Here is a 12,244-nt window from a genome sequence, read left to right as displayed (position 1 = left end):
AATGATAATAGGATGTTTCTAAAAGCAAAAGTCAATAGCACCTTTTAATTCACATTCTTTTCTGAAATGTTCTATACTCTATTTTACATACTTTATAGAAAACACGTAAGATTAACCTGTTTCCTCTGAATGTAAATTTTCTCAAAAACATCTCTAATGTAGCAGGGACTCAACACTGAAAAATTAACTGAAACAGTGATTCCTCTAATCCACAGAGTGAAATGGTTTCCTCGTTTTTGCCAGAGGAAAAGTTTTTTTGTCTCAGAGATATTCTTGAACACAAAAGCTTTTCATATATAGTATCAGACGAGAAAGCTGTTTTTCCTAAATTACACATTTTCTTTTCCAATTTTGACTTCCTGGAACTCAGTTCTCCATTATAAATAATAATTTCTTTGGGTGTTCTTGCTTGTCTAATTTAAAAGTTTGTTCTGCAATCACTGTTATAATTAAAGAGTTGATCTACATTCTAGGTACTGAACAAAGTACAAGACTGCTCTGTATTTATTACTCAAGGCTATACCTGCACAATTTTATATTTACGAATGCAGAATATTTTCCAAGTCCACTCATTATTTAAAGCCCAGAGAAAGCATTATCTAACATTTAAGACAAAGTAATTGGTTCATACAGCTATTTTAAAAAGTTTACAAACAAAATGAGACCAAAAGATGAATTCCATTCACAGTTTTAAGTTTATATGTCAAAGTTAACATGTCAAAATAATACTTTTCGGTAATGAAATGAAAACCCAATGAATGTACTCAAAATAGTAGACACAGAATCCAAAAGCCCACACACAAATCCTACTCGAGTGGTTGTTCTCTACTCTGCAAAATAATCAAATGACTTCTAAACCTCCTTTCAATTCTTTTTGTACAATGAAATGATATACCGGTTACCTTTAGTTTTATATTTATGTGACCTCAGAAGTCACTTGTTTCTAACCTCTCAGTAAAGATAAAATTTGATTTAGAATATCTCAGAAATTAAATTATTTCCTACAACTTTTATGAGGTTTATCCTAAATTTCCTTTGGTAACTTTAGTGGGTTCAAAAAGTATCCCACAAAAAGACAGGTCTACTTGGAACCTATAAATGTGAACTTATTTGGAAAAAGGGTCTTTGTAGATATAATTAATGTCACCACGAGACCATCCTGGATTAGAATGAGCCCTAAAGTCAATGACATTGTCCTTGTAGGATAAAGAGGAGAGAGCGTAAGCCATGTGAAGGCAAGGGCAGAGACTGGAGTGGATGCATCTACAAACCAAGGAACACCAATGACTGCAGACAGCCACCAGAAGTTAGGAAGGATGGAACTGATTCTCCCTCAGAGCCTCCAGAAGCAACCAAGCATAGAGACACCTTAATTTTAGATTTATGGCCCCCAGAACTGTGAGAGAAATTTTTTTAAGCCACCGAGTTTGTGTTAACTTGTTACGGCCGCCAAAGAAAACTTATAGTAATGTATTTCAAGAAGAAAATCCCTTTTGAAAGGTATTATCAACACAATTTATCTTTGGCTATCATATATTTCATACCAGGAAATTAGTGAAAGAGCATCATTTCTAGATTTTTAGCAAAAATCAACAATTTTAATCCTAGATAAACATAGATGAGCCTCTAATTTATAACACTATGAGTTTGTCTGATTAAAATTAAATTTACTGAAATGTTAAGCAACTTTTCAATCAAGACTATTACCTGATTATTTATAAATGTTTTTCAAATAGTCTGCTATTGCTTACTGAAAAGAATAAATAAGTTCCAGTATCATAAAGCATGCCCAGTTTTCTTAAACTTGTATCTATAAAGTTTCCAAGCTTTCTAATGGCTAGCTGTATCAAAGACATGTCATGAGATAACTGTAAACAATTTTATCTTCCCATTATTACTCAGGCTTATGGAGCAAGTCTTAAACTTTTCTAAGTCCTTTACCACTTAACTCCCTTAGATTTTTTTATATATTTAAAACATATACATCTGATGTTTAAAAAACAAAATCTGATGTGATCTGAGGATCACCATTATACCCAAAAGAAAGTCTGTAATTTTTACCTGTTCAGTTGCTCATTGTAGAAATAGTCTAAATAAGTCTATTTTTAGAGTTTAAGATATCTGTGATATTACCACATAAACCTCTGAATGTCCTGACTGTTTGGCCACTGAAAAGTCTTGTTCAGAAAGATATAAAAAGTGAGGAAATTAACAACTGCATAGCAACCCAGTTCACAAACGAGTCTGGATATGGGTGGCAGAGGTATGTTAAGCCTATAAATAACGTAAGGTAAAATGAAGTAACGAAATTCTAGCAGTTTCTGAGGTACTGTAACAGTAAATAAGCATATGAAAAACATTAAATTCCAGAAAATGGACTTTGATTTCAGTGAGTCAGTTATACTCCAACCAGCAAATATATAGACTGGAACTAACAAATATTTCACAATTTCATATCTTTGAAAAACTCTTTTCCACACATAGAATGTATAATGTCTATTATCTGCTAGCAAGTATTTATGAGTATAAGTGAATTTCCAAACTAAAAATACAGAGACTAAGGTAATTGCAAAAAACTGAATTCTACGTTTCCAAGCTAAGCAAAGAAAAGCTTTAATTTTGCTAGGAGACAGTAGGTGAGGAAAGGAAAAAAAGAGAGTGAACGAGCAGAAGTAGAATAGCTGAGGAAAATGTAGACAGGCTTCATGACTGCTTCGGTCGCCAACAACAATTCCACCATTAACTGCTACAAAAACACAAAACAGAGACATTAGAAGGATGTACGGCCAAGTCAGAAGAAAAAGCATACTCAGGTTCTTAAATGACATGGAATAAGCCAAAAGGAACTGAAGAATTTTCCTGAATTCTGAAAATGGTCCTTTAATAGGGGGAAGCCTCTCTTCCTTTTTCTTGTGTAGCTCAGTTTTCCAGGCTTCAGTTAACTTTTGTGCAACGATGTTTCCTGCGCAGAAGACAGCCCAAACGATGTTTGTTTGACGAAACATGAAGCCACAAAATCCAAGCAAGGCTGACGTTTTATGATTTCCATAGAGACACATCAAATAGGCAAAAAGAGTAAAAAACATGGATCCTGCTTCTGTATAATAAAGGAAGTTAAAAAAATAGAGTGTGGGAAATACTGCTAGGGTTAATGTTGACAAGATTCTCTGGATACTTGAACCTGCCTAGGAAGAAAAGAAAACGCAGTTAAAATTATTTTATGATAAAACAAATAGGCTCTCTCTGTTGAATAAAGATATTTATTAAAAAAAAAAACTATCTGAATTTATTTAAATAAAATTATTCAATATTAATCTTATTTCTGGCTTTGCGAAAACACAATACACATTTATAAGAACACTCTGGCACTTTTTAGTTACGCCTATCAGTTTGGAAGCTGGTAAGACAATAAATGTGAGTGCCAAAGCTTTTATAGACTGAAATGTTTTGAATCATCCATCAAATAGTTAAGGAATTATTGTGTATAAGACATAAAACTAAATTTTACATGGAACATGAAGATAAATGGAATACAGTGCAGGTGGTTCCATTTCCCTGAGCTTAAATCTTAACCACTTTCAATAAGCATTCACTTAGCCATAGTCACCAATTTATTTTAAGGATATCTCTTTAAAACTCTGCAGTAGAGAGAATGTAAATATGTACATAGCATGTATACTACCATACTCAATGATCTTACTATTTCATGATGAAATTTCAGGGATTTTCTTGAAAATACTAGGCCCAGTCTAAAGTTAAATATCTTTTCTTAGCCTTTCTGACATACTTTTTCAGAATTTGAAAGTATTCTCATCTCCTTGAATTGCAGCCGCTATTTAATCTAAATCATCAAATTGAACCATGCCATTGCCTTCATTAAAATTAAGGGCTGCCCATCACCTGTGAAAGTTCAGAATCCTTTCCTAACATTTAAAGACATTCATGACTCCATCCCTACCTGCTTCTCCAGTTCACACCCTGTACTATTATAATCCTCTAATTCTGAACACCACTTCCCTGCATCTTGTTGCTCAAGATGCCTTTCTACTTTTGCTTATGCTTCTCCTGCCAGGATTCATTCCCCACTGTACAGCCTTATGTTTATTAAAATTCAGCTCAGGTAACATCTCCATAAAGCCTTATCCAATGCCACTCATACCTGTCCCTTCCAGTCTGCTGCCATAAGGTCTCTGCTCTTCCTCTGTATCCATATGGTGTCTTATACCTATCGCCTTATCATAATTTACACTTTTGAAATCATCAATTTAAGTTAAAAATAATTATTATAGTTATTTATTGAGTCCTTACTATTATATCAGGTACTATGCTAAGCACTTTTTATTAGTCTCCTTTACTTTATAACTGTCTTATGAGATAGATTCTATACTAGTCTCATTTAACAGATGAAGAATGAAGTCACTAAGGGGTAACTCTTCTAAATTAACATAGAAAGTGAATAGAATTCAAACCCAGGCAATTCACCTCCAGGGCCTGCGTTCTTAACTCATAAAAATTCCTCAGGTAATGTCTGTTTCCCATAATGAAGAGAGAACTTTAATTATGAAAAAGAATGCCTCATTTACCTCTATAGTTTCAGCGCTTAGAACATGGAATACTAACTGAACTGGTCAGTAAATACTAACTGAACTGGTTTGACTCATGAACATTTACTTTAGATTTTACAAATAAAGTTATTCAAGTACTTAAATATAAATTTCTTCTAAAATGGGGGTGGAGGATTTGCTTTATCTTTACAAAATATCCACAAATACCAAGTGTTAAAGACATTTTTCACCAAATCTCAGAACCAATTTATCATAATTGTGGCCTTGAATGCATATAAATTTATAACAAATTATTTTGAAAACATACCTTGTGTCTGGGCTGTACCTTGCGAAAAAGCAAATATAGTAAATAGAAGTTGCCAACACTGAAGAGAAGATTCACAAATCTGAGCATTCCAATGGAGCAAACGACATGCTCAGACAATCCAAAGATCCAACTGGCAGGTTTGACCACTCCAACAGACAGCAGGTATAGGCCAGGTAATGTAGTAATCATGGGGTCCCACTTAAAAATAAAAGGGCAACAATGAAGCAAAAACAAGAGGACTGACACAAAGACGTCAAGATCAAAAACATCTTCACCAACAATCAGGCAATTTTAGAAGTTATTCTGTTTCTTCTCTTCAGAAAGATCTATTCTTCAGAAAAGATGCATTTTGGTGATTAACTTGCAAATGCTCTAGTTTTTAAAAGTGTGGAAATACCAGCAGGAACAGATAAGTTTGGAGAGAAAAAAGTGTTAGAGATTAAAAGAGATTAAACCACAGGCTCCATAATGACAGCAACATGTACTGAGCCAGGAATTGTGTTAAACTCTCTGTATTTAATCCTACGATATGCCCTAGAGTAGATACTATTATTTCTGTCATTTTCAGATGAATAACCTGAAACTCAGAAATTTACAAGGTCACATAACTAGTAAATATGCTCCAAAATTTAAAATCAGGTCTTTAACTAGATTTTATATTTCTAACCACTACTCTATATTGCCTCACTAGAAGAGGAAGAATAATGTGTCTACAGTAAAACCTCACTTAACATCCATAATAGGCTCTATCTTATGCAAAACTACAATGAAACCAACTTTACCACAGATTAATTGCCATAAACAAGAGTTAAATTTCTACCACATCTCACCAAGGTTTTAAGTTCAGTGAACAAAGCAAGTTACTCCCGGGCCTGCTGTACTTTTTATATTTGTATCTGTATCTATGTATTTATGTAGTCGATTATATATTCAAACATGATACCACTTCACCAGTAGTCAATTTATCCAGTTAACAAAAGGGTCTTAAAAACACCAGGAGCAGAATTAAATAATTTGTTATTTCTTAGTGGCTGACAATACCCCTTCCCCACCCTGTCCCATCCCCAAAATACATAGTGAGGTGCCTGACAGGTGAGCCAAAGTGAAGTGTTCTGAGGTTTCCCAGGAGCAGCCAAATGCCTCATACTGGGATTGGGTGAGAAAAAGAGAGATAACCTATCATCAGTTGCTAAGAAGAGGGACAGTAACTCAATTCCCTGTTACTCTCCCAGAACATTACTTCCTAGGAGACAGATCTGCTGTTTATTCACTTATTTAACAAGTATTTCACAGATCTCAGAAACAGGAACAAAAGATTACCCAGTTCCTTTCATGTTTGAGGCTGGGAGGGTGGTGGTGAGGGAGTTAAAACTGAGGATGAAGAGAAACTAGCGCTGGGGCCAAACTCCTTAGCCTGTCTTGGGGTGGGGACAGGGTGGGGACCCCACCTGTGAGAGGGAGAAATGGCCCTCACAGTAGCGCTGAGCCTGCGGCAGGTGGAAGATCTCGTCCATGTAGGGCTCCCGAAGCGCCCGGCTGAAGGCGGAGAAGAGGAGGCAGGATACTAAAAAGGTGCAGCTCAGGGCAGCCGAGAAGTAGTAACCCTCCAGCTGCGCCATTCCTGTCCCAATAGCCACAGGCCAAGAACCCAGTCCTAGAAAATGTGTGCCGGGTTCCCCAACCTGGAAAGTCCAGCTTGAAACTCGGGCTCGAAATGGGCGCGCAAGGCGGGACTAGCCGGACAGGACCGAACATAGCCGGAAAGCAAAGGATGCTGGGAGAGAGAGGACCCCTGAGCTTCCGGGAAAATCCGGTCACTGTTTCCGGAGTGACAAATTTAGGTAACGGACCGGGCTGTTGCCCTGTCAATCACGTTGCGTAGGGGGCTCTCTGAGTGGTCGGAGCTGCCGGGAGGGGCGGGTTTCGGGGGCGTCTGCGAGCTCAGGAGACGAGCGGCTCCAAGCTTTGAAAGGAAAGCAGTTGCTTAGCCTGCAAGTCAGTTGGCTTTTTTCCTGCTCGTTGCCATCTCTTACCAGGAGGTGGCGCCGTTTCCCCACGTTTGCAATCCCCAAGCTCAAAAATTTGCGCACACAAGGGCAGTTATTTCTGTATTCTCTCAGTGATCTGATTTACTAAAACCTGCAATTCCAAGGGATTTGATTTCATCAACTTTGAAAGGCTGTAGGGGAGGGTTGATTGTGGAAGCTAATCTGAAGGTCCTTCACTGCTGAATGAACTCCACCAATTAGAGGATTTTTTTAGGTTAAAAAAGATATTTCAAAATGTCGATACTCTCAAAGGGATTTAGTTAAATAGGCATTCGAAGTGCAGTCTGACAGCCAGGTCACAGTACTCTATGGGAGTTGGGGAAAGCAATTATTTTAGAATTTGGGATGTGTTAGGTAAGGAAGACTTTTCTGTTGCCCGTGAATTTGACTATTCTTGTTATTCTCCCTATCGAAGCGTTCTATTTTTCCTACTAAATCATAAGCATGAGCATCCTAATGGGTGGCACTATGTATCGCTTACATACGTAGTCCTCAAAATGGCTTTCACATATTATGCATTTAAATTTGTAAACTTTTACAGGCTGTGTAGACTTTACACATTTGTTGTATTGAGGCTTGGGAGCAGAAAGTGAGAAAATATTTGAAGAATGTTGGATGCATTATGTCTTGGAATTTTGCCTTGAGCATAGTTGGCATCGTTTTGTAGAAAAGTGATCTCTTGGGTAACCTCAGTCAGGTTGTGTTTGCTGGGAATACATTAGAAAGGAGTCAGAATTTGTTTAATGTTGCAAACTTCAGCTCTTTCTCTGGGTCAAAGCTAATTCAGACTCTTCCAAATTAGGCAAATTTGTCAAGTTAAACTGACTGTCTCCCTAGTCATTCTCTTCTATTTCCTCATAATAAAGGGGGTAAGAAGTGAATAAGGGGTGGAATAGGAATTTATTTAAACCATTGGGATAAAATCATGTCAGGATCCTACTTTGATGTGACTCTTAGCTTTGTTTCACTTTTTATCTCCCATTTTATTATTGAGTACATGCTGTACTAAACTATTTCAGGTAATGTCCAGATGACCCAGTATTCCAGAGATTGATAGGATCTCTGAATAATTGGCTGCAGATCCCATGACTTGCTCAGTTGTGATATATGCATTATAGGAGAGGAAAAATATCTTTTTCCTCTACCCTTCTAAATTCTCACCTGGGACCTCAGTAACAAAGACAGGTCAACAAGAGAAAAGTGTACAGATTTACTTAATAGAAGTTTTATATGACACAGAAGCCTTCATAAGGAAGTAAAGACCCAAAGAAATAGTTAAACCTGAGTGTTTTTATGCTAAGTTTAACGAAGAGTGGAAACTTGTAGAAAGATATCCTAGGACAAAGGTATAAGATAAGTGTTGTAAACTGGAGGAAACTTAGCAAGGCCTGTTCAGATTCCTCTGTGTCCTTTCAACTTCAGAAATAAGGATGCTTCTTTCCTCTGGGCATCAAGAGAGCATTTCCTATTTAAAGGTTTTATGACTTACTTCAGAAGATCAGAAAATCCTTCCTGCACGTGACACTTCTTAAATTTTTTCGGCTTCAAATATTTAATATGCCAAAGTGTTATATTTTGAGCTAGCATGTCTTGAATACCCCCTGTCAATACCCTGCAGCCTGTTGACCTTCTGTAGAAATAGTGGGCATTTTTGGAGGTAGTAACAAGGCCAGACATTTCTGCTACACATTTCTCTCTATAATAATTGCCACCAAGAGCTTACCTTGAACATTTGACCCCTATATGTCCCACAGCCCATTTATGGTAATTGGAAAGTTTCAAGGAAATATGGGGTTTTACTACTGCTAGAGATCTTCTTTAATAATCTACTTGATTTTATTTCTCAGAAGCTGAAAGTAAACATAGTTTACTTGAAATCACATAGGAAATTAATGACAGAGTTATGGGTAGAAATTGGAATATTAGACCGAGAGTAATACAGTAACCTCATAGCCTTATAATTCAAAATAACCTTCAATTTATACTGAACTGAATGTTTCATTAGTGTCATAACTTTATATTAACATTCTACTCCATGTTTTCATCCACCAAACTGAAAATAACAAGTTTTGTTTTTTAATTGTCCACATTGCAGACTAATTGTATCAAAATCTGCTGGGGAGCTTTGTAAAAAACTAAATTGCAGGGATCAGCTCAAACCACTAAATGATATTTTTCACATTTGGAAATCATCAATATAAAACATGTTACCTTTGAATGCTAATAAGCCCTATCAATCCAATAGAGGTCTTCACAGAATACTCCACTAGTTTGTTGGTGAATTACATTTACTATCTACAAATTGGTGAGGTTGTTGTCACTTGTCCACTTTAGGATTGTCATGTTTTCCAAGGTCTGCCACTAAATTGAGACCTCACAGTAAAATAACTACCTCTAGGGATTTTAATGAAATAAGTTATATTTTATAAGGCCTATCTTCTAAAACTGGATCACCATTAATATTCACCTTATATTTTCTGTTAAAGATTTCAACCCAATTTTCCACAGATGTTTATTTTGGGGAAAAGTTTTATCACTGGAATGGGCAATTCCATCATCATTGAATGATTAAGTTCTTTATTTTGTTCTGTCCACTTGAATTATGATATAAGAAGTTATGGGGAAAAATGGACAATTTCTGCTGGAGTTCAAAGGGTAGGTAGTGTGTACAAAAAATAAATCTTCGTTGGTTTAAGCCTTCAAGGTTTTGCATTTATCACTGCTGTAAAATTTAGCCCATCTTGATCAATTTTGACATTCTTAATTTCATGAACTCATGTAACAGTGTGTATATAAAACTGTGTGAACTATTCATTCCCAAACAGTGAGTTTTCCCAAAGGTTGAATTCTGATAACTATGAGGGCTAAAAAAAGTACTGCTTTTCCTCCTACGTCTAAGTTCTTCTAGCTGGCCAATAATCAAATTGACAGAGACAGGTTAACAGGAGAAAATCAAAATTTTAATACATGCACATGAGGAATTCACATAGGAATGAAAATTTCAAAGACAGACAACACTGAGTATACATGACATTTTTGGACAAAGGAGAAAAGTGGGGGGTGTTAGATTTTAAAAGTGAGAATGGCTGATTTGCAGGTAGTTGAGGTATTGCAGAATGCACGTGACAGGCAAATTTTTGCTAGGCAACTCAGGAACAATGAGACACAGCAGGTATCTAGTTAACAGGCTTGCATCTTCCTGACTAATGCCAACGTGGAGATTCTTAAGGTGATTAAGCCAATACTCTTTTCCTAAAGCAGGTTTTACCATCTGAATCTCTTGGGGAGGAAAGAAGGTAGGGTCAAAGATTCTTTCTGATCTTTTTTTTTTCTTTTTTCCTTAACAGCTTAAAATCAATATTTCAAAAGGAAATTTCAGAGTGGCAAAATTTTAGTTCCCTTTATAACTGAGAAATTTGTGTAAGTATTCTCTTACTTTGAAGTCCAAGTACAGTCCTTCCTCTTATAGAGCCCCTTTTCACTTACTGCTGAACCAAAACGCTGGCCTTTGGATCAACATAGTGATGGTTTACTCAGTTCTTGGTGACATTTAGTTCTGGCTACAGTAAGATACTGTAAGTTGGGCCAGAATTATAGATGATAACCTCCAAAATGCAACCTTAGCCTTGAGGTCAATCTTAACATACCAATGGGGGAAAAAAAAATCAAGTTTAAAATTAATCAATGAATTAATTAACCAATTAGTTAAAACACACACACGATTTTGGTACAAAAGCATTAACAAATATTTTAGTTCTTTACTGAAAATATCTTGGCCATATGCTGTGGAGTGACAAATCTTCCTGATTCGCTGGAAACTTTCCAATTATAACCTTGTGAGTTCCAGTAAATCCCTATTTCCAGACAAACAAAGATGGTTGATCCTCTGATAAGTTATACCATATAACCTGAAGCAAAACTTCCTAAGTATCCTTTATAACTGGTTCTTAAAGTGTGGTCTCTGGACGAGCATTAGCATTACTTGGTAACCTGTTAGAAATGCAAATTATTAAGCACGCCTTACACTTACTGAAACAGAAACTCTGGGCGTGAAGCTAAACAATCTGTTTTAACATTTATTTAATAATGATTTAGGATTCTCTTAAATTCCCAAGCAAACCTGATGCATGTTAAAGTTTGAGAATACCTCAATCCCCTACATTGCCCTTGTTTTTCCTGGCCACCCATGCTGCTTTGTCCCTTCTCTAAAATCTTTCCTTTGTATTTTTTCACCTTTTTTTCTCCTGCAGAGATATTTGGCTTCTTCAATTCTTCATCTCCAGGCTTTACCCTGCTGAAAAACACAAAATTCAATACCAAGCAACATAGAAACTCCTTTGTATTCAGACACATCTAATTTCTCTTTTAAGAAATCTTTATATGAGGAAGAATAGTGCCTTTTGAAAAAAATGAGTAGCTAGAACAATAATTCTACAGTTATCGCTGCCAGTCGAATGAGAAAAATCCCATGTATAAGAAACTTCACAAAGGCCTTTGCCCTTACTCTAATATGAAATTTAAGGGAATCAAAATTTGATTATTAAACGAATTGGTGAAATATACTGATGAATTTGCAGTACCAGTAAGTCAACCAATGAAAAGTTAGAAAGGAAGATATCAACAATTTATAATTTTACATTTTTAATAAACACAGTAATATGATTTTACTAATTTAAAAATTTCAGAGTTGGGACTGAGGTTTATGATGGGATCGTTACTACTAAAGAGATGCACATCCAAGTTTGTATGAAATATTACAGAGAGTTTCGGTTTGCTCATTTCTGTTTTGATTTGAGAGGCAGAGCCAGGAGAAGACATGAGGACCCCTTTGGGCTGGTCATTTGGGGTCTTGCACCAATGAAAAGTTTGGCATATACTTAAAATATTATTCTTTTATTATTTCTATGATATTAATTTAGTGAGAACATAGATAGCTTGAAATTTCATGAATAAAATTTCAATGCAGAAACCCTCATTAGGTTTTATTTTCACCAGGCAAAGCAGAGACATTGTAGTAGAGTTAGTCCCTGTTCTGTGGGCCCTGCTTTTCTTTCAGGTTTCCTGTACTTGTTTCGTTCTGTATTACTTTTAATACAGTTAAATCCTTTAACTACATTAAAGGATTTACAATTATTTAATACAATAAAATGAAATACTACATTGTTTATTACTGTCTCAAAATTTTAGTTCTAGTGCAGCCAAGATTTGATGACTAAATGCATCTGTGCAAAAAATTTTGAGACAGGGCTATGTTATTAAGGAAGTGGATTTTCAAAAACTTACTTCCACTAGAGGGCGCTGACGCTTTTAGCAGGTTAACTTTG

General features: G+C 35.9%; 1 protein-coding gene across 3 annotated transcripts; it reads right to left on the bottom strand.

Annotated features, from left to right (window-relative positions):
- Window positions 1–486: 486 nt before the first annotated feature.
- ALG10 (ALG10, alpha-1,2-glucosyltransferase) lies at window positions 487–6,661 on the bottom strand. Of its 3 annotated transcripts, none has more exons than XM_023532406.1 (3): window positions 6,555–6,661; window positions 4,873–5,070; window positions 487–3,185 (listed from the first exon to the last, which is right to left on the bottom strand). In XM_023532406.1, the coding sequence occupies exons 2-3, from the start codon at window positions 5,059–5,061 to the stop codon at window positions 2,130–2,132; spliced, it is 1,245 nt and encodes a 414-aa protein (XP_023388174.1). In that variant the 5' UTR covers window positions 5,062–5,070; window positions 6,555–6,661; the 3' UTR covers window positions 487–2,129. The 3 variants fall into 3 exon arrangements, with proteins under 3 accessions (XP_023388174.1, XP_011361454.1, XP_011361455.1); XM_011363152.2 differs by having other exon boundaries at window positions 6,321–6,652; XM_011363153.2 differs by having other exon boundaries at window positions 2,920–3,181; window positions 6,321–6,655.
- Window positions 6,662–12,244: the final 5,583 nt, after the last annotated feature.

The sequence above is a fragment of the Pteropus vampyrus genome, unplaced genomic scaffold (genome assembly GCF_000151845.1).
Source record: "Pteropus vampyrus isolate Shadow unplaced genomic scaffold, Pvam_2.0 Scaffold82, whole genome shotgun sequence".
Lineage (NCBI taxonomy): Eukaryota > Metazoa > Chordata > Mammalia > Chiroptera > Pteropodidae > Pteropus > Pteropus vampyrus.
Note: the sequence above shows the minus strand (reverse complement) of the source record. Positions and strands in the feature narration are given on the sequence as shown.

Bases quoted from the DNA above. Each gene is read 5' to 3' on its own strand.
- ALG10 (XM_011363152.2), bottom strand. From the start codon at position 6,491: ATGGCGCAGCTGGAGGGTTACTACTTCTCGGCTGCCCTGAGCTGCACC. The intron at 5,071-6,320 runs GTGGGGTCCCCA...TTTATTTTTAAG, and splicing joins GCCATTTCTCCCTCTCACAG to TGGGACCCCATGATTACTAC. The intron at 3,186-4,872 runs GTATGTTTTCAA...TTTTCTTCCTAG, and splicing joins AGGTACAGCCCAGACACAAG to GCAGGTTCAAGTATCCAGAG.